Below are 27500 nucleotides of genomic sequence, written 5' to 3'. Positions count from 1 at the left end.
ACGAGGGTCAACTTACTAGAAAAAAAAACGGGAAATTATGTATTTGTCATTTGTGTTTTGCTATTACTTCAAGTTTCGCGAGTCATATTGTCATCGCAATATTGATCACTGTTGCGATATTTTTTTTTAATGTAAATCCCCCCCTCATGTCATGCAGTCTTTATTCTAGGTAGCTGACATTGTTGGTCCAAAGGAACCGTAACCAAAATGTGGACATCCATGACAAACAAAACTTCAGGTGTCCGTACTGACGTCTTCTCATGGCTGCTCTCCTACATAAACATGACGAAGGAATGTATGTTTTAAAGTGTGGTTTGGTGTTGAGGCTTTTCCATTCTTTTTGGTAAAGGTGCCATGCTGACAGCCTCTGATCACTGGACTCTTTAAAGACCCACTCCAATAAAAAACAGGGTTTTAAACATGTTCTTGCATTTTTCTCACATATATACAGAAAATTATATATCACACATCTAAAGTACATTTGCATTTCTAAGTGTAACGGGGTGAATTTCTTAGTGAACGGTTTTGTAAATGAAAGGTTGGTTGGCAGTGTTCTACCAATAAACGTCCTGGTATCATCCAATGCTAATGGCCCCACTTTTAGCATTTACCATGCATCATGTGACTGCTTTGAGCGTGCTTCGTAGTTCTGGTTCAAACGTTTGGTTTAAATGAAGAAACCAGAACTGACAGAAACAAACACCAGAAGAGAATATTTCAGCATAAATGACCATTCCTGACCAAAACCTTTGCTTATTTAGCTGAAGATAAAAGCGGATGCTTGTAGAAAGAAAATAAAAGCAGAATTTTGTTTTGACAATTCTTCTGTCCTCTTTTCACAGCGAACCTTCACGTTGATAGTGGAGGCCTGGGACTGGGACAACGACACACGCAGCAGTAAGTGGGACTTTACCAAAGTTATTTCACCTCCAATATTATGATCAAAGATTTGACTTTTGCACGAAAGGTTTCAGTTTTTTCTCTTCTGTATTTCATCTGGTCTAGTTTCTTCTTGTTTTTGATTTCATTTGTGGCTCCAATCACCAGATTTTAGTTTAGTTGAGGCACCACTTCCAATGAAGAGTCTATGAAAATGAAAAGTACATTTTTTGGGCTCTACATAGAAAAAGCGGCTTAGAACACACGTTGAAACTCAAACCAGGTCCAAGTTTAACGTTTGGATGGCGTCCCTTTTTACTAACGGAAGTACCAACCATTTGAAAATTGATGATGGAGGCTGCTGCTGGGATTCTTTCGGTCTATTTGGACCACTTGGAAATATTTGGGCGGAAATGCCACGGATTCCTGGTCACCTGGTGGGCTCGGTTGCTGCGCCATAACGCAGACAGCCTTCGCTCTGCGGCTTCGCCTCGGCCCCGTCTGCTGCGCCGGTCGCTGCGTGGCAGCTGTATCCTGTTTTCTCCTGGCCGCGTCCGCTGGGCGGGCTCTGGAACGGCCCCCTTTTTCCCGTCGGAGCAGTAGCCTCGTCTGGGAGGAAGGCCGCTCATCAGATCTGCAGGTCTGCGTGGGGCTTTCATCTCCCAAGATGGTGGGACTTTGAGTCTGCAGCCTGTTCACTGCAGCGCCATGTTTACGTCAGGTCATCACATCCTGTTTTGTCCATAACTTCAAACGGACTTCCACACTGAAACGGGAACAATGGGGAACAGATTTTGACCTCGCCGCTCCTTGATTGGCTCTTGGTCTTGTTTCATTAACTCTAGGCTTTTGCAGTAATTAGCTCTGATGGGCTGAAGCCTGAATGTTGCTTCAAACATTTTGGTTGACTTCCTTCCAGCTAAGCTGCTGTAGAGAAGATAAATGGCTGTTTGTCTTCTCCGCTTGAACACCGTTTTGTCGCGTCCCAAAAGACTCATGCCGCTGATGTGCCAAGAAGAAAGTGCTGCTTGTTTGTTTGCTTCCAGAGCTCCGGCAGGCTTTATTCGATTCCTAGCTCTTTAAAAGTGAGCTGTGTCTGGTGTTCAGGCCCAGAAATCAGCTGACTCTGGCCTTCAGGACATGAGTTCAGCGAGGCTAAAGCCCAGGCGCACAAACGCCTCCTTTCAACGTCTGTGGAAGATCCCGGGAGCGTCTTCACGCGGTTCCACTAGCTAAAATGTAACTGTGAGAAAAGGCAGTGACGAGGACAAACGAGTGAAGGAGGCGGAATAAAGATGGAGAGATAAATAAGACGTTTAAAATAAAAAACGCTTTATTTTCAATCGGTTGCATAACAAACTTATCTTTTAATTGGTTATGGAAAGAGGTGTGGATGATGGAAGTAACACAAATAGAAAAAAAAAAGGAAGCCCCGCCCATTTTCTCATTGAAGAAAACATGACGTTCCTTCATGGGAACGAGGTTGCTGGTTCAGTGACGCCTCATGGATTTTTTTGATTTTTTTTTTTTTCCTCAAAGCATGAATCTGATGAGCAGAGGCTTGGTGTTGATTCATATTAAGGAACAGGGCATAAAGACTAAATGGTTACTAATTAAATGTTTGGTTTACTGGACTTTATTCTGCCCACATCAGGCCAAATATGGACGATTTAACAGGAGAAAAGTTTAGCAAGTTTTGCTGTCTGCAATTAAAAGCACAGGTTGTGTCCGAATTCCTTCACTACTCACTATATACCGTAGTGCATTATGGTGCGTTCACCATTTTGTAGTGTTGTCTGAATCTACAATTCCAAAATCCAGTGCCTTAGAACTTTCCCAGAAGTCTCTGCGAAAAACCAGTGTGCATCGATGCTCACTCTGTTGGAGAATATAGACCACAATGCATTGCGTCTGAACAATTGAAATTTTTGCCAAAAAAATATAATTTAATTTATTTTTTAATAAACCATTACCATTGTTATCTTCAAAAGACAGTGGATTCATAAATGATCGTGGCAAAATGCTCATATCAATTATATTTTAACATGACATCATATCCACCATGGGGGGGGGGGGTGACCATGATTGTCCGCATTGCTTTTAAAATCCACGTGCTAGATAATCGCGCTTTATGTAGACTTTTAGTAGTTCAGGAGTAGGTTCGGAATCCAGACACAGCCACAGTTCTAAAAATACCCCCCCCTCCCCAACATACCCACACACAAACGCAGATAATTGTCATCAAGTGTTTGACAGCTGGCTGATTTTAGATTGGAAGATGGGCCTTTAAGTGGGAAACTGCGTTCGGCCACCAGCCTCTAGTGGTTTCTTATGGAACTGCAGCGTTCGGTACTTCCTGGTTAACCTCAAATTCAGAAAACCCAAAGTGAGGCTTGATCAACGCTTTTTTTCTTTTTAAATTTGTTTTAATTGCAAACGAAAAGAGAATTGTTACATACATAAAAGACAATGAAACAAATAAATACTTTCATATTTGTAAAACAACTTGGCCAGTTTTTTCTTATTTTTTTTTTCAAACCCCACTTTCCCGTCTCCCCTATAAATAAATGAATAAATATTAAAAAAATGTGGTGGTAGAATGTGAGGAGGGCTCAGGTAGAATTCTGAGTTTGCCAAAGTGATCTAAATCCGAACCCCAGACCAAGAAAAATTTCTCCCTCGAACTGAATATTTTGTTTTTTCAAGTTGTAGTAGTTGCATAAGATCCGTCTGCCACTGGGACACCCTGGGTGGGTCTTTAGATTTCCAGTGCAGTAATATACGGCGCTTTGCTATTAGAGTAGCAAAAGCAAGAATGTCTTTGTGTCTTTTTCTTAATGTATCTGGGTTTTGGTGTGAAACCCCAAATATGGCTGCTTCTGCACTAGGCTGGAGAGTGATATGAAGTGCATCTGATAAAGTTTTAAAAATTGTAGATCAATAATTCACCAGAGCAAAGCATGACCAGAACATGTGGGTTAGATTGGCTGGACTATTTTGACATCTGTCACAATTTGCACTCAGATGAGGATAAATTTTTGCCAGTCTTACTTTAGAGAAGTGAGCCCTATGTATGTATAATTTTAAACTGTATTATATTTAACTCGGCAACAGAGGGACTGTGGTGAACTCTCTGTAAGGACCTGTTCTACACATTATCATCCAAAATTCGCCCAAGCTCTTCCTCCCAGCTACCTCTTATTTTCAGAAGAGCTGCGCTGTCATGAAGTGATTTGCAGTCTTTGATTTAGGAAATTAATCTTTTTGAATTAAGCGACAACTCGAACACCTCATCTAACACGGAGACTGGGGGTATGTTAGGGACGCTAGGGTGAGAAGGCTTTTCATTAACACCAAATTTAAACGGAAATGAAAAATCTATTCTATTCTAAATCTATTGTATATCTGACGTTTTTGTAAAAAGAAATTCTGTATAAATAGGTCAAATCATTGTTACTTGAGCCAGAACTGGAGCAATCAGGTTAAAATCGCACAAACTAATTTGAGCTTCAAACTTTAGCGGCTACAGTTCTACAGTTAATGTTTGAAATTTACGAAAAACTTCATAGAATACCAACTATAACAATATGCAAGTATGGGGGGGAAAAAGGATTCAGAAGAGAAAACTAAAGACTTGCCTTTGAGTCACGTCCATACATGGACCAAAGAAAAGGCAACCCAATGAAAACAGATCACATAGAACATTTAGGAAAGAAAAACTTTGACCGTTTTGTTGGTAAATTGGAATAAAATTCTCTCTGCTTGTCATCTGGAATATGAAAAAGACCCAACAACTAGCTGGTTATGAAGCAAAATGTTAAAATCTGAAATTTGTGGTTGTTAAGAAAACATTTCCACAATTCTATTGGTGGAAAAATGTTAGGCTTCACCAACAAAGCACCAAGTAAACTTTATAAATGTAGCCTGTGTCTTTCTATATTCTCTGCATTTTCTGTTAAAATGCCTAAATAAAACGCGTTGGCTCATGACATTCCATCTGGAGAAAAATGGGAAAAATACCAGAGTGTTGGTCTGCGATGATGTTTGATGTAAAGACAGTTGGTTTATCCTTGGATTCGTGTAAAGCTAGCACCTGATGCTAAAGCAACTTTGATAAAGACTAAAAGGAGCAAATGCGAGCATTTCCGGTCAGAGCGCTACATCGTAAAGGTAACCGCCAGACCCTGTTTGGACGTCAGCGGCGAGATTCCTCTCCTCCAGCATCACATCCTACTGCGGACCGCTCCTCCCTCCCTTCTCGTGTCCTCAGGAAAGGCAGCTGGCTGTTTTCTTTGTGTTTATCGAGCAGGAAGTGGAGTGGACTGGCCGCCGAGCTTCGGTGTTTACAGACTTGGTATGGGCCCGCAGCCCATTGTTCTCTATCTGGCAACTGAGGGTTATTTCTGTTGTTGTTGCCTAATTCTGCCTGACATTGTGTTGGTCCCCAGCAGAGGAAAGTGTGTGTTTGTGTGTGTTCCTGCAGCAGAATGTCATTGGTGCATCGGGTTCAAAAAGCTTCATGGGACGACACTCAACTGAGTTTGCTTGTTGACCCTCTTTAGGTCCCATTTATGAGTTCTGACTGGTTTCCGGTTTTCTGTACAGATCTGGACACAGAGAAACTGGCTCAATCGTCAGACAATAAGGGATTTGGTGATTCCAGCGACCACACATCACCCCCCTCCTGATGCATTTCAGTTCTATTTTTACCCTCCGTCTGAAGACATTTGGGGAGATATTTGGTTTCAGACTTTTTGGCTCCTCTCACTGATTGAGGTTTAAATTGTTAGCATGGCAGAAATCAGTTGTTAGGATTCAAAATGGTCTCGATGTGGATTCCAAAGTGTTTTAGGGTCTCAAAGTTAGAGTTGTCGTCTTCATCTAGAGAAACGTTAAAGGAAACGCACCTGAATTATTGAATCCATTTTCCTCAGCCGGGCTATAAAAGTTTACAACTGTCACACACTTCCTCCCGTCAGCTTTCGCCACGCCGATCTCATTGAGTTCATTTCTCGCTTCAAGAGGCTGGTTCTTTCTTTTATTAGAAATAACTTTTTGAACTGTTTAGCAGTTTCTTAAGCCCCAGACAGACTGACTGGTCGAGGTCCACGGCGTCCTTGGAGCGGTTGTATTCTCGTAAAATTTTACCTCACAACGCAAAAGGTTTATATTCAGATATCGCCTTTTGTGTTTCTAAAGGTTACATGATTCATATTGTAACCATCAGAACCTTTCCAACAAGCTCGAAGCATCTGTTGGTTCAAAGGATGAAGAGAAATTTAAGAAAACAAAAGTCTAACCAGACGGTATTTTTCCCATCTGTCTTAAATGTTTAATATCCAAACTCTGTGACGCCTAAGAAGAAGCACCTTCTCTCTGTAATGTGAAGATCTATTTAGAAACGTCACTAGAACCGTCAAAACATCGCTAGCGTCCTTGTTACGGTGCTCTCCATCCCCAGTTGGTGATGGTTTTGTAGAGATGCTAACATGAAGCTAATGGCTAAATTGCATGTTTTGGAAGATTTAGGACTGAACTCTGGTGGTGCAAGCCTATTTGTAGGATGGGGTACCCAATTGGTAGGGGCAGTGGTACTTTCTATTCATAGTTCATCATGAAACGAACACGAGAGTTTGACTGGATGAACTAAAAGGACACCATCACAGATGCTATAAAACTTTGAGGAGTTCAAAAAAAGCAACTTGGTTTTATCGGATAAGGTCTGACTCATTCATTTTCCGGATGTTTTGCTAAGAAGTGGTAATGGTAATCGGTAAAAACGTTGGGACTTGACCCTTTTACCTTGACTTTCCTGTGTTTGTTGCAGATGGGGAGGAGCTTCTGATCGAGCGCGTCATTCACACGGGGATGATCAACCCGGGTGACCACTGGCAGACCATCATGCACGATGGGCCAGTAGCTCGCCTCAAGTACCGCATCCGGGTGCGCTGCGACGAGAACTACTACGGAAACAAATGCAATAAGCTGTGTGTTCCTCGGGACGACTACTTTGGCCACTATCGGTGTGAGCCGTCGGGGGCCCAGGTGTGTCTGGATGGATGGATGGGTCCAGACTGCATGACAGGTGAGCCGTGCTTCCCCCTGCTAAAGCTTTCCCACGAAAACTTTCCCACCAATTCACCAACCACTAGAGGGTCCCCTCCGTGAAAGTCTTTTTTGTTTGGACAAGCAAAGGTTAGAAAAGGCCGTTGGTATCTAGAGTTTTAGTCTTGTTTTTAGGGCTTCCGCCCCATGCTTTCTACGTTTGAGCTCAAGTTTGAGATGATTAAATTCTGCTCTAAGGTTTGCTGAGGTTAGAGGTTTGATGGACCCGGGATCCCAAAATCATCGTTTTATCAGTTCTCCCAAATTTATTGGATCTAAAGGCGTTTGATTCCTCCAGATAAACCTGACCATGGCTTTGTGAGCTTTCCAACAAAAGTAGTGCTTTTAATTTTTCCTAAAATGACCAAAATACTGCCTAAAAAGATCCTCCATCTGTCAGATTTCAAGCAGTTCAACCTCCAGAGGAACCTTGAACCAGGGCTGCTGTCATCACCTCACCTTCCCCATAAAAAGGAAAATCTTTCGACCTTTATTTTGGCGGTCAATGATAGAATGGTGTTCCTTTCGTCTGCATTGGCGTTTGTCCTTCAGTCAAAAAGCTGCAGCTTTGGAGTTGATCTTGTTGGTGGTATTAAGTGAGCATAGAGGGGGGGGGGCATAAATCTTCCAGCTGACCTCCGCTGAAGGGTGAAAAAAAAGGAGGGGCGGGGCTGGTTTTTATAGAGGGCGTAGGGTTGTACTAGCTGCCCATAAAGATGTCCTTCCTTCGTTGCTGTTCAGGGCGCCGTGAATTCTCACATCTTGTGTGCTCGTTAGAAAGATGACGAACCAGCTTTACCCACCACCCCCTGTGCCCCCCCCACCCCCCACTTACCACCCACTCCCTCCATGCCATCCCCCTAACTGCTGTGTCTCTTTTCTTCTGCAGCAATCTGCAAACAAGGTTGCAACCTGTTACACGGTGGCTGCTCCGTCCCGGGCGACTGCACGTAAGAATCCCACTCACTGCTCGTTGGCGTTCCAGTTGATGACGCGCTCCCACTTTTTGAAGCAGGATTTGGACGTGGCTCCACCGGACGGGCCGCATCTGTGCCAAACATTTGGGTTTTAGAGTCTGCAGTTTCCGCTTCCCCTCTATCTGGGAGCATCTCAACCTTGTTTCAGGAGGGGAAAGAGGCAGACGCCCCCGCCTGCCTCCTTGTATTTTTAGCTGCCCCAAATCATCCTGAGAATACCAAGCATCCCCTCAGCTCTCTGCACTTTGGGCTGAAGAAAAGCAGTGGATGAATTCGACCATTGAACGTGCCGGGAATAGTCAGAACCCTCCACTCGTCTGCATTGCAGGGCTGAAGGAGGGAGAGGCGGGACGGGAAATGAAAGCCCTGCTGTTATTTACATGTCCTGATGTGGAAGTGACTGACGGTGGCACTGAGCGTCCCTGAAGGAACGCGTTTCCAGGATGTGCGGCATCCCGTCGGATGGAAACGCGCACTTTTCTTTTCCATTATTAGGGGAAAAGGGTTTGGCCGAAAGCTGCAGGAGAACTCCTTTTAGGAATGTCCTCCTCATCCTGCATCTCACCTCAACAGGAAAGGTGACATGTCCAGACTAGCAGCAGGAAGGGTTTGTCAGGCTGACATTCAACGATTTGCCCTTTCCTTTCATTCCCTTTTATTTCATCCGGATTTTATGCACTTTGCAGCGCGGCCTTCAGGCTTTTGACGAGCACAAAAGACGCCATGCGCCTGCTTTATTAGCCTGCATTAGACCTGTTCTAACACATTTCAAAGACTTGTTCCATAAAGTGCCAGGATGTGCAAAGCAACCCCCCACCCCCCATACACACAACTATTTGGTTACCATCGCAAGCCGGGATATTTTAATCCACTGCGGAAATATTGCCCCAAATTCTTTGTGCTGTCATGCGGGCCTAAAGGTAACGCGGAGTGGAAGCATGCCAATTATGCCCAAGACGGGCAGGGATCTCCGAAGGCCTCGTCTTGTTTAGAGGCAGTGGTGCCGTCTGCTTTTTTTTGGGGGGGGTGGGGGCTCAAAATAGCATCCAGTTGACAAGACAGCTGGCTTGGCGGCACCGCAGCCTCAGAACCATGGAGTCGCGAAGCTGCAGGAGTGTGTGCGCGTTCGCGCTGTGTAAACACATTTGTCTCGCTCCCGGAGTAGCCCCCCCCCATCAAAACTCAAACCTGAGCACGGTAGCTGCTGGAAGTATTCTTAACCCCCCCTGACCTGACATGCCTGCTTGCTCTTGGGTCATCAGGATGTGAGGGTGCACGAAACAATGCTGAGTTGTTGTTTTTTTTTTTAAACGCAACTGCTCAACTTTGATGCTTTAGTCCAGCCTCAGTTCTGCAGATTTAATGACTTTTGCAGGGTTTTAAAACAACAACACTTCAAACGTATATCAGGTTTCCTCGAGAGCTAATAACCCTCTGACTCTCAGCTGCCTGGGCTGCTGTTGTTTACCTGGAACAGGTGGGTTCAGTCAATCCGTCTGATTCAGAGAATCAGGACGATGAAGGATGGAAACTGCAGTTGGGGTTGTGTGTGTCTCTCTAGGACCAGGGTTCAAATCAAATCAATCTTTTATTCCTAGAGCACTTTTCTTACTCTGTAACACAAAGTGCTGTACACTGAAATGATGAAAAATTAGCAGAATGGAAAAAAAAACCTTCAACTGCCTCCACTTATGAAGTACCTCAAATCTAGAATTTTCCAATTATTTACGGTTCGTCTGGCAGCCACGTGTCTTATAACCTACAAATGCCATATTTTGCTTCACATTTACGCTTCCTTGTCTGCCAGGTGTCAATTTGGCTGGAAGGGGATGTTCTGCGACGAATGCGAGCTCCACCCCGGCTGCGTCCACGGAACCTGCAAGCTCCCCTGGCAATGCAACTGTGAAAGGAACTGGGGCGGATTGTTCTGTGAAAAAGGTTTGCAGGATTTCTATGATTCATAAATATATTATTAACCCTTCAACACCTGAGATGTCGCCCCTCAACAACCCGCGCTCTTTGACCTACCTCAAACCGTTTAGACGATCAACACGAAAAAGATGATTCTGATGCAGAGAAAGACTTTTCAAATCAGCTTTGCACCCAAATGCAAACGTAAAGTTAGTAAAATGTTGCAAATGTTCCCCTCAGGCCGGCGTTATATTGCCCCGGCGAGAAAAACGAAGCAGTACACATCTTTTATTCCTAGTGTTATAAAGCTTTTACATCAGTGTGGCGACACATGGCCGTTGGAAGGTACCTGCCTTATAATCACCTTTTTTAATGTATTATTTTTAATTATTTTAGTTTTTTTAATTAATTACTGGTGAAGTTGACATTCTAAATATGAGCTGTGGAAAGAAACTCGGCTTAAATGTAGTCCAACAGTGCCAACAATATTTTAATGTCAAATTCAGTTTTATTTAAAAAAAATTTTTTAACAGAATGCTGAGAAATGTTTTAAACGACATGAAATCCTTCATGGAAAATTAGCTGGAGAGTCCAATAAAGCTACAGGAAAGCGTTAATATGTTCCAAGTCCGTGCATCAATTACACTTGATGCAGCTTCAGTTATTTTTTTTTCTAGGGTAAAGTTGATGTTTTACACTAAAGCCTCTTCAGTTTCTACAATTGTATTTATAAAGTAAAGAAAACTCAAAGCTTTAAAACTTCTTTTGAAGAAGCTAATGTTTGAACACTAACAAAACAAACATTTCTGAACAAAATTCTTCAAATCCATTGCACAAATTCCACCAAACTAGTGATGTTTGTCAAACATTTTTTCCCTCCTTAAGTCTCATTGGTTGTATGCAGTAAAGACTGCCTTCATGCCGCTTCTGTAACACATGCTTGAGGCGTTTATGTGAGGCCTGCATCCTCCCTACTTGCCGTTCTCTGACTGGAAGCCAGCAGCTGGATAGTCTTACTGGCCGTGAGACCTGAGCAGCAGCAGCAGGGACACCTGATCCCCCCCCCCCCTCCCCCCCACCCCCCTCAAACATCCCTTCGTCACAGCCAGTTCTTCGCGGAATCAGAAAATGGGTCCTGAGATCCCCAGGTGGAGACAGATCCCTTCTCATTTATTTACCAGCCTGTACACGGAGCAAAGCTTCAGCTCCAGGCTTGGTTTTGCCGTCTTCACTTCAGTTTATAGATCAGTAAATGGGGGGGGAAAAAAATTAATTCATTTAAATAAAATGACAAATGTCCAGGGGATTAGAAATAAAACCGGGAGTTTGTGCTCCTTGCTCCTCCTTTGAACTACCGTAACTCTTAAGGTGTTTGCGCAATAATGTAGCTCCTGCAGATTCTGAAGCAGGCAAAAGTCTTCGGAATCCCTTGGAAGTTTAATTGCGTAAATGTTTCAGTAATCACAGTAGATCGGACAGAGAGCATGTGTTATTTAGGCGTCACTGGTGACATACTGTGTTAAATTAGTTTTGATCATGTCATCACCACCTTCTTTCTTTCTTTGCTCTCTAAACTAAAGCGTGGGTCGGTTCAAGTTAGCTGAGTGGACATTTTACGAATTTGCTTCTGATACCATGAAGCCGTTTTCTGGATGGTGAGTTTGGCAGGAGAGGAAGGATTTGCACATTTTCCTGCAAGGCGACGAATTGGACGACAACAATGTACCTTTTTTTTTTCCTAAACAGTTAAAGAAATCTGTAGCGTCAGCCAATTTTTGCTGGAATACCGTTGGACTGAACTGGGTTCATTACGTCTATTTGTGCTTTCCCTCTTCAGACTTGAACTACTGCGGTCGCCACCAGCCGTGTGTCAACGGAGGAACCTGCATGAACACGGAACCGGACGAGTACTTCTGCGCCTGCCCGCGCGGCTTCTCTGGGAAGAACTGTGAGATCGGTGAGGAGGCGTCCGGACAGATTTCAGCGCTTCCAGTTACCGTGTCGTGACAGAGAAATCTTTCAGGAAATGTTTGAAAAAGATGATTCAAGAGTGTAAGATTTTTGTTTTGTTCTTTGTGGCCACGCCCCTTTTCCCCGTTAGTCGAGCACGTCTGCATTTCCAATCCCTGCATGAATGGTGGGTCATGCCACGAAGTTGAAACCGGATACGAGTGTCTCTGTGCACCGGGCTGGGAGGGTCCAACCTGCACCCGGAGTAAGACCAGTTCCTCCCCTCCGCCTCGATCTAACTCTTCAGACGAGCTTTCATGTATCGGCCTTCAATTAAAGAGAAATGTTAATATCCGTCCTGAGCCCGATTCCGTTTGTTTTCCCACAGATTTGAACGAGTGCTCGTCTGCTCCATGTGCTCACGGTGGAACCTGCGTGAACCTGGAGGGGGGGTTTGAGTGTGTGTGCCCTCCACAATGGCAAGGGAAGACCTGCCAAATCGGTGAGCAAGCGTTCACTTTATTTTTAGCTCATTTTGTTCCTGCATGGTTTTTGTTTTCTTGCTCTTTTTTTTCCCCCCTCGTTTGTAGAGGGTCAGGTAATGAGCGGAGTGAACTCTGGTCTCTCGGGACTCTGTATTTGTGAATCAAAATGTTCAGCCTGCAACCTGACCACATGGCCAGCGTACAAGCCATCAATATCCTGGATGAGCTGGCTGCCTCCCCGCTTTCTCTTTCCTTAATGACTTCATGAGCGGCGAAGCCGTCCCTATCCGGCCGCTCGATCGTCGATGTGATGGAATTCTCGCCCAACTTGGCGGCGGGTGGGCGGACGTGGCCGCCACCAATCCAGCAAATGCTTTCTGATGATTAGTGTTTGTGTGCCTGTGTACGTAGTGGAGGTAAAGGCAGGAAAAAGATCCCAAGAGTCCGGTGTCGTCTGACCAGCTGAGAGCTCGGCTTACAGGATGCCATAGACCTCCCGTCTTACCTGGCCCGCCGTGGCTGTTTGTGTGTGGAATCTTGGGTTTCAAACGGGTGGATGTGCCGCAGGACTCCCTGCAGACTGATGAGGTTGCAGAGTAAAGTTTCCCCAAACCTTCAGTGGCTGAGTTTTAACTTGAAGTTGATTATTTCAGGGCTTTTACTATTTGGTCACTGAATTGATTCCATTTAAATGTGACCCAAAAGTCCTTAGAAGGCGTTCCCTAAAACAGTGAAGTGACTGTTGCTACAGTTCAGTTTGGTTCTCATATATTGATGCAGGTTTTCACCTTGATGAACAGTTTTTAAAGTTTTACAGAATGAAGGAAGGACATTTAGAGAACTTAAAAAATAGAAACTAAAGACCACAGCTCAAAAAAGTTCTGTTCTACATGTTTTGAGTCCATGATCTAAAACTTGCATCTCCATATACAGACAACAAAAGAAATCCTATTTCCTGTTGCTTAAAATCCTCCATGGGTCTGTACTTGGTAAACATGGTGGCACCAACGGTTGTAGCGTTAGATTTGCTATTTGGTTTTGAATACTTCCGCAAATTGGACAACATGTTGTTGTTCCTGATGTTTACTCCAAAAGAAAACCATGGTTGCCTTGGATGCCGCATGCAATCCAGGGTCTCTCATTTTCAGCTTTGAGCGTTTCCTTTGCGCATGCACAAATTTAAAACTATGAAATAACCTGATAAATGCAGGTGCATGCTGAGAAATATTTGCTTTTTGGGGAGATATCTACGATATAAATCTGTTCAGGAGCCATTTCTAAGTGAGCCATTCAATCGTGTCTGGAGTCTTTTTCCAATAGCTTTTTTTAACGGCAGTGAAAACTCATTGGAACTCTAGTCTAGATCAAAGCGTCTCTATCTTGGTACAATCCACTGCAGTGTGAATGAAGATGCCTGTTACGACTGTATCCCAACTGAAACCAAATCCAGTATCCCATATTGCAAATCTTTTAAACCGCTAATGGAAAAATGTGGTGTAGCATGAGAAGTTCCACCTCCATTGTAATATATCAATGTCATTGGATTAATAATCCAAATTAGATCCTGAATGGTAAAAATGAATCTTTGTTTGAGTCTTCTCCACCCAACTTAGGTTTATCCGTGCTAGAACAGTGGTGTGGGTTAAATTCTTCACCTAACAGAGCTTTAGTGAAGGTGCGGACCGGAGAGTTTTATAACCCGGAGAAGTTTTAGTCAGGTTCCAGTACCGGAGTTTCACCTCTGCCTGCCTTTTCCTCTGGTTGGTTTTCAATTCATGGACTCCTTCTGCCTCCTGCCTTCACAGATGCGAATGAGTGTGCAGGACAGCCCTGTGTGAACGCTAACGCTTGCAAAAATTTGATTGGTGGATATCACTGCAACTGTTTTCGGGGATGGTCTGGACAGAACTGTGACATAAGTCAGTATTTCTCGCTAAAGTGCATTCTCCTCCTTCCATTAACAAGTCTCTTATTTTGGAGCTTTCCCTCACTTCCTGAACACGCTCTCATGACGTATAGGTCTTCACTTTCCCACATGTGGTTACAGCAGGTTCTCTCCTGCCTCATTGAACTGAAATTCCGGCTTTATCACGCATGCCCGCCTTACGTGCATTGCTTCCGCGGACTGTCCTGCCCTCACTTGTTTCTTTTTCAAACTTTGACTCACCTTGAACCTCTTGTACTGTAGAGTCGGCATCATTTAGGAAAGACTCGAATACTGACTCCAATGACTTCGTTCTTGTGTTCTTCAGACGTCAACAGTTGCGGTCGGTGCCAGAATGGGGCAACATGCAAGGTGGGTTTCCCGTCCTCTACTTTCTTGACAAAGACCGTGGACAAATGTTGGGTACACCCGTCTGACCCTCTGATTGTGTGTTTGTGGGTTCTTTAGAAGGGTCCCAGAGGTGTCTTCTGCCAGTGCCGTCCTGGTTTCACGGGGGCTCACTGTAATGTCCGGAAGAACAAGTGCGACAGCGGGCCCTGCCTGAACGGGGGCCAGTGCCACATGCTGCTGGACAGATTCGTTTGCAAATGCCCGCCCGAATTTTCTGGTCAACTGTGTGAGGTGAGTTTCCTTTCTGATGGATCAATGTCATTTATCCATTGAAAAAGATACTAGTAGCCTATTGGAAGAGTGTCCACCCTGTTAGGTTGTGGGTTCAAATCCACTTTCAAGTCATAAGAAAGAGTCCAAAAATGGGACCCGATGCCTCCTTGACACTCAACATTAGAGACCCTTGTGTTTTTGGTGTTTTTTTGGCCTTTTTTCTGATGGAGTTAAAATATAAAGCAAAACTGAGATTAATTTGCATTTCTGAGTAAGTGGATAACAAATGTCACACCCAGGTATGTTATGGGACTTTGACTTGAGATGTGATATTGTGTTTGTTGTTCATACGACAAACTGATGGGTCTACCGCAGGCACAGATAATCAGATGTCAAAATGTATCAACATTTCCACCCCTCTGTTAAGGACAAAACTCTGATATAAAGTCCGGTTTCTGCCTCGTGGTTTGTTTGCGTGTGCGACATTTACCAAATCGAGTCGCGTTCTTGAGGTTTGACTCTGTATTGGTTCTTTTCAGTTTGATATCAAAACCAGTTTGTTTCGTTTTGAAAAGGTTTTCACAACATCTGTTACCAATGTGGTCTTACATAAATGGTTAATGGTTGAAGGACTAAACCATGTATCAACCAAGTATGTTTTTTTTCACCTGATTACTACACAATTACTCGGTGATCGCTGTGTTTCTGAACTCTTTTCGTTATGAGTTCTCTATTCAACCCAATTGTGTTGCTATGGCGAAAAGACTGTCGAAGCTACTTGGATGAGTTGCGAAATGCTTCAGTAGGACCATAAGTCCAGATGACAACTCCAAGACCTTGGCACCTGGATGAATGAGAACCTTATGGCAAAATATGGCAAATATTTATTGTTGAAGTCATTGACGCTACTGGAAAATCCATCCATGTTGACGTTTATTCCAAATTTGGTGAATTTAGTGCATCTGTAAGGGGTTACATGTATTAAATAACTAAGGAGTTGGCCAAATCATATGGAAGGCCCTGCAGCCATTATCTTCTAACCCTTGCTGTTCATCCGCATGTGGATTGTCAGGCGGACTGTGAGCTGCATCTCTGGGCTCTGGATGGAGGGCGTTGCTGGTTTGGAGCCAATCCTGATTTAGAAGCTCCAGCGTGAATTTGAGCCTCTCTGAATGAGGCGGCGCTGGATACCCGCATACTACAGTGCTCCAGTGCCTGCTGTGGCAAGGTGCGCATTCCTGTTCTGTCGTGCCAAAACGACGACGCCCCCAGCATCATATTTCTCTGATTAGTATCTTGGGTTTGGAAAAGTTTGATTGTGCAACCCAGTTTATGACAGAGTCCTAATCCATTTCTAAAGAAGAGAGAAAACGATCAAATAAAACCAGAACCAGTTCCTGCTTCAATGGACTTTCAGGGTTGAGGGTTTGAACCCTAAAACAAAATCAGGAGTCCTTTCATTTGGCTCGGGGTTTTGCAACAAAGCCTCATTCTCCCTTATAATGGATCTTCAGCCTCTTGTGTTCTCCATTTCTCACTCTGTGTTCTTGTCGAAGGTTTTCTCTCGGAATAAATTTGCAGGATTAGGCAGAGATGTGAAACCAAAGGGATGGATTCCCTCCACAAGCTTAGCTGGAGGTTCTAAGCTTACTTTACTCATCTGCTTACCTTTGCTTTGTTGTCCGCTGCGGCGCTGACTCTGGCCCGCTAAGCTGCTCATCTACGCAGACTCCAGCCTCTCCTGCTGTCTTTTTGTGTCTCAGCCGGGAGCATGGGATAAAGCCTGCACTTTAAGAGCGCTTGTTGAAGCGGAGAATCCCGCGTCTCCCCGCAACTGACTTCCAAGATCCAATTTAGTGCCTGAATGGCAGGAAAAAGCTCCAGAAGAACATGGAGCCCCAGATTATATTACAGATGGGAATTCTTGGAGGATTTTATTTTCATCTTTAAGCATATCCTGTGTTTGTTCATGTTGTTTGTTTACTTAATATATCCTATTGGTCAGATTAGCCATTCCTACACGGATTCCTTTTTTAACATGTTCTTGATAATCCTCATTTTTTTCATGATGCTTTTTTTGTAGCTAAAGTTATTCGAATTATAAACTGACCAATCAGATGCCTTAATAAAAGTATGTGGTGCTTTCTGGCCCCCATGTCCGGTGTTCAAAACATTTGACAGATTTAATGTAGCCCACTTTTGAGTTGTAGGACTGTGGACTTATAACAAGCTCACTCCTAATTGGCGGGAGTGGTTGCCATAGAGAGGAGGACTCGGACCGATTAGGACCAATTACTGCCTACTGATGTTGACTGGCTCCAACATGGCGACTTAAATGGCTATTTGGTTGGAGTTGGAAGTAGACCATTTTGCTTGCTCGGTCCAGTTCTCTTATACAGTCAATGCGTCTGACCCATCACCCAGGGGAGTGGCGAGCTGCGTTCACTCCACTCTTGGCAAATATTTGGTGTTTTAGCCTTTAAACCGACGCCAATGTGCCTTTATATGTCTGATGAGGATCTGACTTCCTTTTTAAAAAAAATTTTTTTATCGCTATGCGTCTTGTTCCCACAGATCTCCAGCTGGTTGCCCTCGGACGCTTGTGATCCAGACCCATGCGAGAACGGAGCCACGTGCCACAGCATGGACCAGGATTTCTACTGCGCCTGCCCTGAAGGCTACGAGGGCAAGACCTGCGAGCGCCTTAAAGAGAAATGCCACACCCCCTCCTGTCAAGGTGACCACCGTGGCACATGGAACCACGACTGGAACCAGAACAAACAAATAATGAAACCTCCTCTTCCAGCCATCGACATCTGCACCATTGCGATAGCGACCAACGATTCGTATGGAGTGCAGCACATAGCATCAAACGTCTGCCGGCCGCACGGGCGCTGCGTCAGTCAGCCAGGAGGCAACTTCAGCTGCATCTGTGACCCCGGCTTCAGCGGCATCTACTGTCATGAGAGTAAGTGACTTAGAGGCCTTTAGGAAACAACCCAATTTTTTTGATCAAGATGGTAAATACATTCATAAATGTCACCAAATACAGGCAGGAAATATAATAAACCCATAACTGATCCATCTTTCTGTACATTTTTAATAATAAATACATGTTTTAATATTTATTTGAAATAAATGTATATAAAAATACTTTGACTAAATAAACACCCAATTTACTATTGGTTATAGTTTACTTTAGTTTTAAAATTGAGCATTTGAGATGTCTAACACTTCTATTCAGAACTATCTTTAGGCAAAATTACATAATTTCCCTCCATACAAGAACTTGAGATGTATTGAAAATAATAACAAAATATATATATATATATATATATATATATATATATATATATATATATATATATATATATATATATATATATATATATATATATATATATATTTTTACCATTTATTTTATTTTTTAATGTAAGAATGTTTCAAAGTCTGATTTTTTTCAAATGGAAATGTCTTTCTGTAGATATAAATGACTGCACCAGCAACCCCTGCAGGAATGGGGGAACCTGCATCGACGGGGTCAACTCCTTCCAGTGCTTCTGTCCAGACGGCTGGGAAGGTGAACTCTGTGACCTCGGTGAGTTCCTCTCCTCCGCTTCGTACCGAAGCATTTCTTCCGTCTAAAAAACTGAACCCCTTTCTCTGTCAGAGGTGAACGAATGCAGACACAACCCATGTAAAAACGGCGGCCGCTGCGTCGATCTGGTCAACGACTTTTACTGCGACTGTGCGAACAGCTGGAAGGGGAAGACGTGTCATTCCCGTGAGTGAGGCTTTCTTCCTGCGGCCTCCCTTTCGTCCAAGCCAGGCGACCGTGAATTAATGCTTGTTTGTCTCAGGTGAGAGTCAGTGTGATGAGACCACCTGCAGTAACGGAGGAACCTGCTATGACCACGGCGACGCCTTCCGCTGTGCCTGCCTTCCCGGATGGGGCGGGAACACCTGCAACATAGGTGAGGGCTTTTGTCGTCCGCTTTGTGACGTCTTTTATCTTTAACATCTGCCTTCTTGGAAAAGCTGTTGTAGCTCATTTTTGGTTGTATGTTGTCCCTTTTAGTTTCATATTCTTCAAATTTGACTCACAGACCTTTTTTTTTTGTGGTTTTCATCTGTTTTTAATATTCAGTTTTTGTCTTTTCTCCACAGCCAAGAACAGCTCGTGCGCCTCCAGTCCTTGCTCCAACGGCGGGACCTGTGTGGGAGGAGGAGACGCCTTCTCATGCATCTGTAAAGACGGATGGGAGGGCCCCACCTGTGGACAGAGTCAGTCATCTAAAATACTTATTTACCTGATATGGTGTTTGTGTACGCAGAGGATGTTTGGGTCATTTGACGGTCTGTTTGAAAAAGCAGAAAATCAGAAGGAATTGAATTGAATTTGACCAGATTGACATTCATATTGCACTTTAACAGCACCAGCCAGTTTGGAATGGCCTTGCCTAAACGTTTTTGGTAATCCTCTTTGATTACTGCCTGATATGGTCCAGTAGTCTGACCAGAACTCAGATGCGTACACGTGAAAAATTCTATTCAAGTAGACGGAGAATGCTATCCACTTTCCTTTCATTGTGTTCTTCCTCTGCGCCTACAGTAACAAAACCAAAAATTGAATTGAAATAACTGCCTTGTAAAACCACGAACTTTCAAACACTGGTCACTTGGGTATTATTATTATTATTTTTAAATAAAAACACCAGTTTTACTCTCTGTGGTTAACCCTTTAACACCTATACAATCCACACCCTTTGACCTGTAACAACTGGAGCTCTTCAACCGTTCATGAGGTTAACGCTGATTTACGTTGTTTTTTGTAAGCATCTTACTACGATAAAGTGTTGCATGTCGCCAAAAGGCTGCTTTCCTCCACTTCAGTCGGCTAGAATCCCAGTAATTGCATAAACAGTTAGTTAGGGTAGTTGAAAAGGGTAAAGGGAGTTACCGGACTCTGTTCTATTCAACCTGCAACGATGTCTCAGTTTAGCCGACCTGACACCACATCCTGTCATTATTATTGGGGTCGGTGAGGACGCCGCGGCTGATTGTTAAATCTAAACAAATATGACAAATAATATTAAGTCAAAATAACAAGACGCCACAGAAGCTCAACCAGAAATCTCTTTTCTTCTACAGACACGGACGACTGCAACCCTCATCCGTGGTAAGTAATGTTTCTCGCCTTTCACGCCCCTGTGACATGCACACATTTTCATCCTCTGGGGGTGAAGGGCCGCTAGAGAGCACTGGAAGTTAAAGCTAGCCTCAAAAGGATGCTGGTTGGGAGGGGGGGGGGGTATTTTTTAAGTGGAGAGGGTTGGGTATTGAATAGGACAGTGAGAGGTGGGAGTTTAGTGGAGAAGACAAGAGTCCTACCCTACCTACCCCATGGTGAATGCAGTTTGGGGAGGGGGGTGGGAGGAGGGGTTGTACATTCTTCCCGAGGTGGGGGGGGGGGGGGGGGGGGTTGTTCTGGTCTTTGAGGAGGTATGAAATGGAGGCATGATGAGATAAGGGGAGGGGAAGGCCCGGACACGCCTATTAGCATGTGAAAGGTGGAGGCTTGTATTGATGAGCTGAATTGGTCTTTGTGACCCCATGACTGCCCCATGCACACAGCTGGAAAGGATGCACAGCCGCGTCTACATTCCCATCTCTCCTTTTCCCAGTTACAACGGCGGCATCTGTGTGGATGGGGTCAACTGGTTCCGCTGCGAGTGCGCCCCCGGTTTCGCTGGACCCGACTGCAGAATCAGTGAGTTGAACAACACCAGCGAGACATGAATATGGGTAGATTTAACCAGAACAGTGCTTGGAAGGAGGACGAGGATTAGATGGACACATTGACACCTAAATGCAAGGCCCTTTACCCTTCTTTTTTTGTTCCTTCACGCCTCAGGGGTCAGAGGTCCTCCCTCCTCCGTACTCACACAGTCGCACATTTGCACACTGAAGACAAATTACCCAGTGACCCTGAAATTTTCCCTCTCTGTCTCTTTGTTTTGGCTGGGTGGCGTTCACCTTTGTAGTGGGGTTTTCTCATCCAAACTGTGCTTGTGCCATAATCTGGTTTACAATGACTGAAGGCCCCTGCTGAGTTTTGAGGAAGTCTGGCTCTGAGAATTTTGTAGCATCAAATGTAGGACGAGCCCTGAGGCCTTTGAATCCACTAAACCTGTGAACGACTTTATAACTGGTAGATGTTTACCGTGGCTTTCAGTTGGTCATTAAAACATTTCTAATTAACCGTATTTCCTGCACTATAGGGCACACCAAATTATAAGACGCACTGTCAATGATAGATCCATTTTCAAAATTGTCATTTAAGATGAACCTTATAAAAACTTATCTCAAATTTAAGGTAAGGTGCATTACGCGTGACAGGAGTCCATCATTTAGTCAAGCCTTTAAGTGGTTTTAAGTGTGCCTAATGCGGAAAAGACGGCACAATAAAGCAATGAAATGGTTTCATTTAAAAAAAATTCACGGGACTTAAAAAAGTGCTAAATAAGCTACTTTGGCCTCATCTGGTTGAGTCATGGCTCTACCAAGTACCAAGTGGTACCTTAGCTCCACAGACTATAAATTCAATGATTGGGGCTTCACCTAGGCTGCAGCTAAGCCTCAGATTTAGCCAAAGTAAAATAAAGTGGCCAACAATTTCCTTCAGAATGATTAAAGTCTATGATAGTCTATCTATGATAGATCCCTCTATGCATCTCCATTGATCTCTATCTATCTCTTCATCTCCATCAATCTCTCTATGCATGTCTTATTTATCGATTTCTCTATGAATCTCTCGATGTAGCTCCATCAATCCATAATCTAAAATGCTTTATTTATTTATCACTGTTCTCTTTCATCTTTACTTCTAAATTTTAAGTAGAACTGTTTTTACTTGTCTACAAAAATCTATCAATATATAGTTGCAGCTATTTCCAGTTCAATGGCTTTGCTGTAGTGTCCGCCCTTACTTAGACTGGGACGTTCTAGTTGGTAGCTGTATTTTAGCGATACCCATGTTGACGTGCTGCTGTACAGTTTACTGTTCAGAAAGTGGTGATAGCTTTTTTAACATCCTAAATTGGCTCTCTGTTGTCCGCATTAAAGCATTGGCTCTTGTTTTTACTGTAGACATAAATGAGTGCCAGTCCTCTCCCTGCGCCTATGGAGCCACTTGTGTGGATGAGATCAACGGTTACCGCTGCATCTGTCCTCTGGGCAGAACAGGAGTTCGTTGCCAAGAATGTAAATGCAACATTTGTTCAGTTTAGTCAAAAGTCAATCGTGTCGTTAATTCAACTATCGGTAATGCAAACGCCTCCTTCAGAATCATTTTTCTTTTTGTCTGCTTGCAGTCATAGGTTTTGGAAAGACTTGCCACTATGCTGGCCTGCCTTTTCCACATGGCAGCCACTGGGAAGAGGAGTGCAACAGCTGTCACTGCATTGACAGCAAAGTCCACTGCACAAAGGTAAACGAATCCATCAAACCCACGAGAAGGATTAACGTTTTCCTCTGCAACCTTTTCCTACAGTGTTTCTCTGCAGATATCTTCACAGTTGTGTTAGTCAGACTGTGTAGAATACTTGCACACTGAGCTTCTTTTGGAAAAAAAGGCTTTGATGTCTAAAATGAAACTATTCAAATTTTGTAAAATGGGAACTGTCAAGTTTTCTATCAAGTCTGTTTGTTGAATTAGAAAACTGTGTTGGAGACACAATCAGGAAGGAGTTTGTTGAACTCTTCTAGGGCTGACCAAGATGCATCACTTTGATTCAATAAAGCTGCTGATGTCTCCAGCTGCATGTCCACGATCGCATACTGCATCTGGCATTGTTAGTTCTCATTATCAACCAGGTTTTAAATTTGCCTCCACTTCTATTTTAGAATTTTGTTGCAGTCCCGTGTGGGGCCGTGCAGACACGTGTAGATGCGCATTTTGGGCTTCCACTTTCAAAAATGACATTCACGCATCACTGTTTAAGTTTTTAAGTCCATTTTCAGGCTCTACCTACCAAACGTGCAGCCATTGAACGCACTTTGACAGTTAGGGCAGGTTGAAGTGTACCAATCAGGATTCTGATCATCACGGAAGTGCCAGCCGTATAAAAATTGATCATGGAGGAGATTTGAATAACTGAGTTGTGCCCGGCTAGAATTCTGACACTAAGTCTTTCATATATTGGAATAGAGCTGTGAAAGGGAAAGCCTGGTGCGAGATTCACCAGATTTCGACATTTCACACCAAACCTTTTCCGACTGTTGGTACTTGGGCTAGTATTGGGTAGCGATTGTCCTGTAAACACCATGGGCTAAAGAACCTGCGTTCATCGTAGCAACACGTAGCAGAAGGTTTCGGGTGTTTATTTTATGTGCTAACCTTTGAATTAAGGGATGAATAAGTTGGCCTATGGCTGTCCCGCCTGCTTGTTTAAGGTTGGTGATGGTTTTTATGTCTCTGATGTTGAAGGTGCTGTGCGGTCGGCGTCCCTGTCACCTTGAGCAAACAGACCACGACCTGCGACGGTTCTCCTGCCCAGCGGGACAGGAGTGTCTGGAGCACAGTTATTACACCTGCTTCTCTCCCCCTTGCCATCAGTGGGGGGTTTGCTCCATTACTGGGTCCTCTCCTCCTCAACTGACAACAAAATGCCAACCAAACAGCAACCATTTGGACAACAGCTGCGGCCGCATTACGCTGGTTTTCAACAAACAGAAAGTACCAGCGGTGAGTTTACGTCTTCATTTTCTTGTTGCTTTTCATCTGGACTTGTTCTGATGTTTGCCTTTTGTCTGTAGGGGACAACAGTGGAGAGTATTTGCTTTGAGTTGAGGTACCTTCCCGACACCAGAAGACTCGCAAAAGACCACACCCTTCAACTGCTCTGTGACCTCTCTTATACAAACCAGGACGCTGTAGAGGTTGCTATCGTAAGCAACTTTAATGTGGTCCCCTTTTTAAATGTTGTCTAAAGTCCACACTTCTTATGGTTTTTGTCTTAACTTTGATTGTAGTCTTACCATCCTGAGGATCTGCCAGACCACAGTCTGATCCAGGAGACGGCCAGCGCCATTGTAGGCACGTTGTCCAAACGGCACAACAGCACCATAATGCTCGCGGTCATAGAGGTCAAAGTGGAAACGCAGGTCATGCCCCCTTCAGTGGGTGAGTAATGTTCAGGAAAGGAGCACCCCATGGCTCAATGCTGGGGTCTCTGTTCATTTTCATCCTTGATATCCAACAGATTACCTGGTGCCGCTTCTGTGCATCGTCTTCCTCCTGCTCTGCCTCTTCTGCATCATGGTGTGCGTGTGGTGGACACGCAAGCGGAGAAAACAGCGGCAGCAGGCCTCGCAGTCACCTGCAGATGACAGCGTCAACAACCAGTGGGAGCAGCTGCGCCTTGTTGTGGGCCGGGAGCAGCAGCAGGTGAAGGAGAGCAACAGGGAGGCAGAACAGGAGCGCAAAAAGCTCATGGGCCCCTCCTCAGGGACATGTGAGGAGGAGGAGGAGGAGGAGGAGGGCGAGGAGTCGGAAGGGGAGCTTGAGGAGGAGTGTGGCGGGGCTGAGGCGGGAAAGCAGCTGATTTATAAGTACTCTAAGACTGCGGTGCAGTCCAGTGGAGCGGTGATCTGTACCACGCACAGTTCCAGCTCGCCCCTCAAAGCGCCCCACCGGACCCACGGCTACAGCCCCAAAGATAACCGCCGGAAGGAGCTCAGAGACCCTTGTGTATAAGACTTTGAACCACGCGGAAGCAAGAAAAGCTGCAACTATTCTAAGTTTTGGACCTCTTTTGGGAATAAGGCTTTGTTTCATAAAAGCCATTCTTTGCTTTGTTTTTTTATGTTTGGACATTTTTTTTTGTTTTTGTGCTTCGTTTCTTTTCTCACAGAAGGCGTTGAAACGCTGACCCCGTTTCAGGAGGCAGAGGAAGCTTTCCGCATTGTTTTGGTGGAAGAGTTGAATGGAACAGTGGAAACAGATTAAAAGAAACTGTAAAAAAAAACAAAAGAAAAAAAAAACGAAAAAAATGTGTTTGTTTACAGACGGCTATGATTTTTGTTCAGTTGTCGGCGAACTCCTTTTCCGGCGTCTGTTGGGGCAGATTAAGGGACACACCCACCGATCCTCTTGTGGCCGTCACGAGCCAGCCTTACCAAAACGTTTGGCCTGGAGGGGGCGGGGAGCAGGGACAGAAAAACCCAGTGCCTATGATGTGGCCTTCCATTTTTTTCTCCTGTCTCTCAGTTGGCTAAAAGCTCTGTTTAAGGAAATATAAATATATAAATATATATATCTATTTTTTTGTTTGCAGTATTTGAGTTGGTAGCAAGTGCCTTTCTAAGAGCCATTTGGAGGCTCCGAGTCGTGCTGCCCAGTTTGACCTCCTCGTTCCGATCTCAAAGGGATACGTTTAAAACATTCAACTTTGCAGCAACGCCATTCAAGGTATTTGATGGAAACCGAAAAATGACTACTCTGTACATATGTGTAAATACTAAAGGAGTCGCTGTGTATATTTGAAATGAGTAACTTAAAGACAAGTCACACATTTTTATTATTTTTTTACAATGCCATTCCTTTTATTTATGTCAGTCGAAATAGACAGGTTTTATAACCATTAATATACAGAGTCCCACTGTTAAGAACCTTTACACAGAGGTACCACCAATAAAGGAATTTCTGAAGGGTTTACAAATGGTTTGTCTTTTAGTTCTGAGTTTCAGTTGCAAAGTCATAATTTATTTTAAGTTTATGGGTTTATCTGGCAAAAATGCTCCCAAATTCAATTTTATTATTTTTATTTTTATTCTTGATCTTCTTTACAAGTTTGCTGGTTTTAGTTTAAAAAAAGAAATGGTAAAAGCTGCCAACATCATAGCCTTAAAAAAAAAACCATTCCTAAACCCATCACAAACCCTTTTGTTTCAGGTGCCTTAATTATTTATGCGTTATTTGTGTTATCAATTCTTTTTTTTTTTTTTTGTGTTTTGTTATTTTCACTATTAAGGAAAGATTGTGTGGTGTATCGTGGCGTGTTTTATTCGCCTGAGTAAAGGTTTCCAGGATAAAACACTTGATGGCTCAGGAGTGGGAATAAAAAAAGAGGAAAAAATAATCCATCATAGGAGTTTTGAGTGATTATGAATGTGGATGTCAGTAGGTCAAATGTGGGTGTCTTACTATAGCTTCATGTTTGGTTCAAAGGCTTTAATGAAGGGAACAATGTTTGCAGATTTTTTTCTTTTCTTTTCCATCAAGCAATTGTGTTATCAGCTCAGTTTCAAATGACAGTTTTACCTCCCTTTCACACCATTTCATTGTTTAAAAAGCCATTGTATTTCTGTAAATGGGACGGGACAAAATAAAGAATTAAAGGCACATTCACTGCTGGTGTTAAACGCAGAATATGCATATTGTATATGTTTTATTGTACAAGGGACATACGAAAAATTTTGTACAAAGTAAAGAGCAAAACAAGTTTCCATTCTTTCAGTGGATGTTTCAATGTCCTTTAATATTCATCCTACTTATTTATTAAAGCAGTTTTGACACATTGTGATGACACTTGTAATGCTTCTAGTGCAGAAACTTGATTTTTATTTAGCAACTTTGCACAAGTATTAGCATCCTAACATAAAACTTTTTATTAAAAAAGTTTAAAATGCAGAGGATTGTCCCAGTAGAATGCAGTTTTAGCTACTTTAGCTAATACCTTTAGCACTAAGCTAAAATCCCTCTTAAAAGTGTTAGCAACATGAATAGCATTGAAAACCAACCATAACACCCACCTGTGGGGCTCCCACTTTTTGTGTGTGGGGGGTGGGGGGTGGCCCCTGCCTTGTTCTTTACTGGACTTCCCACGGGGTGGGCGGGTGATTGCCTGGGGGTGGGTCTCCTTTGGGGAGCCCTGGTTCACTTCTGGGGTTGGGATAGTGGGAGGCTCAGAACTCCCGGGTGGTGCTGGGCTGCTCCTCTGAGGCAGGAGCTCTCTGGCAGATTGGCCCCTGGCTGGGCTGGAGCCAGCATTTTCTGTGTTGGCTCCCTGCTCTTTGGCGTTGTGGGGAAACTGTGGTGTTTCTGCCAGGCCTACTCTCTGTGGCGGATGTAGGTTGCCCAGTGGGCGGATTTCCTTGATTTGATTTGTAATATTTGAGTGCGTGTGGCCAGGCCCCGCCCTTTGGACTAACATCTACACCTGATATTAATGATGATAAACCTTCAGCAAATTGTTGCCTTCTATTTCTACCTCTCCTAATTCTTTAATCATCCTCCAACGTCTTTAACCCCACTCCTGTTTTTATTCTCCCCTTTCTCTTTTACAGTTATCCCTCATCTCTAACATCCCTCTCTCTTCTCTTCTTTTTTCCCATCCGGTCCAGCAAGAAATGTATAAAAACACAATGGACATAAATAAAGTTTAGTCTCAGATACAAAAGGGGTTTATACAAACATACACCTCATGTATCAGAAAATTCAAAACCATCTATCGTAACAGTATAGTAAGCTGTTGGACAGAACAAGTAAAAATAAAATAAAAAAAACATCTCACATTGTTTTTTGTTTCTTTTGGAATTTTAACATTTCAATATAAAAAACTGAAGCACATCATTGTATAATAT

The 27500-nt window shown here is 43.6% G+C and overlaps 1 protein-coding gene across 2 annotated transcripts in view; it reads left to right on the top strand.

Moving 5' to 3' along the window:
• LOC101155738 (protein jagged-2) overlaps positions 1–26437 on the top strand; it is a 40606-nt gene extending 14169 nt beyond the window's left edge. Inside the window, exons 3-26 of one of the 2 annotated variants that reach the window (XM_023952889.1) lie at positions 843–897; positions 6707–6964; positions 7874–7934; positions 9769–9899; positions 11710–11829; positions 11974–12087; positions 12211–12324; positions 14113–14226; positions 14560–14603; positions 14700–14873; positions 17430–17592; positions 17662–17823; positions 18340–18453; positions 18526–18639; positions 18716–18829; positions 19023–19139; positions 20007–20034; positions 20540–20625; positions 22005–22118; positions 22229–22344; positions 23344–23601; positions 23673–23804; positions 23889–24039; positions 24119–26437. In XM_023952889.1, coding sequence (XP_023808657.1) covers positions 843–897; positions 6707–6964; positions 7874–7934; positions 9769–9899; positions 11710–11829; positions 11974–12087; positions 12211–12324; positions 14113–14226; positions 14560–14603; positions 14700–14873; positions 17430–17592; positions 17662–17823; positions 18340–18453; positions 18526–18639; positions 18716–18829; positions 19023–19139; positions 20007–20034; positions 20540–20625; positions 22005–22118; positions 22229–22344; positions 23344–23601; positions 23673–23804; positions 23889–24039; positions 24119–24612 — 3348 coding nt within the window. In that variant the 3' untranslated portion in view covers positions 24613–26437. The remainder of the gene's footprint in view (positions 1–842; positions 898–6706; positions 6965–7873; positions 7935–9768; positions 9900–11709; positions 11830–11973; positions 12088–12210; positions 12325–14112; positions 14227–14559; positions 14604–14699; positions 14874–17429; positions 17593–17661; positions 17824–18339; positions 18454–18525; positions 18640–18715; positions 18830–19022; positions 19140–20006; positions 20035–20539; positions 20626–22004; positions 22119–22228; positions 22345–23343; positions 23602–23672; positions 23805–23888; positions 24040–24118) is intronic. The other variant, XM_023952890.1, reaches the window with a different exon arrangement.
• The last annotated feature ends 1063 nt before the right edge of the window (positions 26438–27500 follow it).

Source organism: Oryzias latipes, chromosome 24, assembly GCF_002234675.1.
Source record: "Oryzias latipes chromosome 24, ASM223467v1".
In the NCBI taxonomy this organism is placed as follows: Eukaryota; Metazoa; Chordata; class Actinopteri; order Beloniformes; family Adrianichthyidae; genus Oryzias; species Oryzias latipes.
Note: the sequence above shows the minus strand (reverse complement) of the source record. Positions and strands in the feature narration are given on the sequence as shown.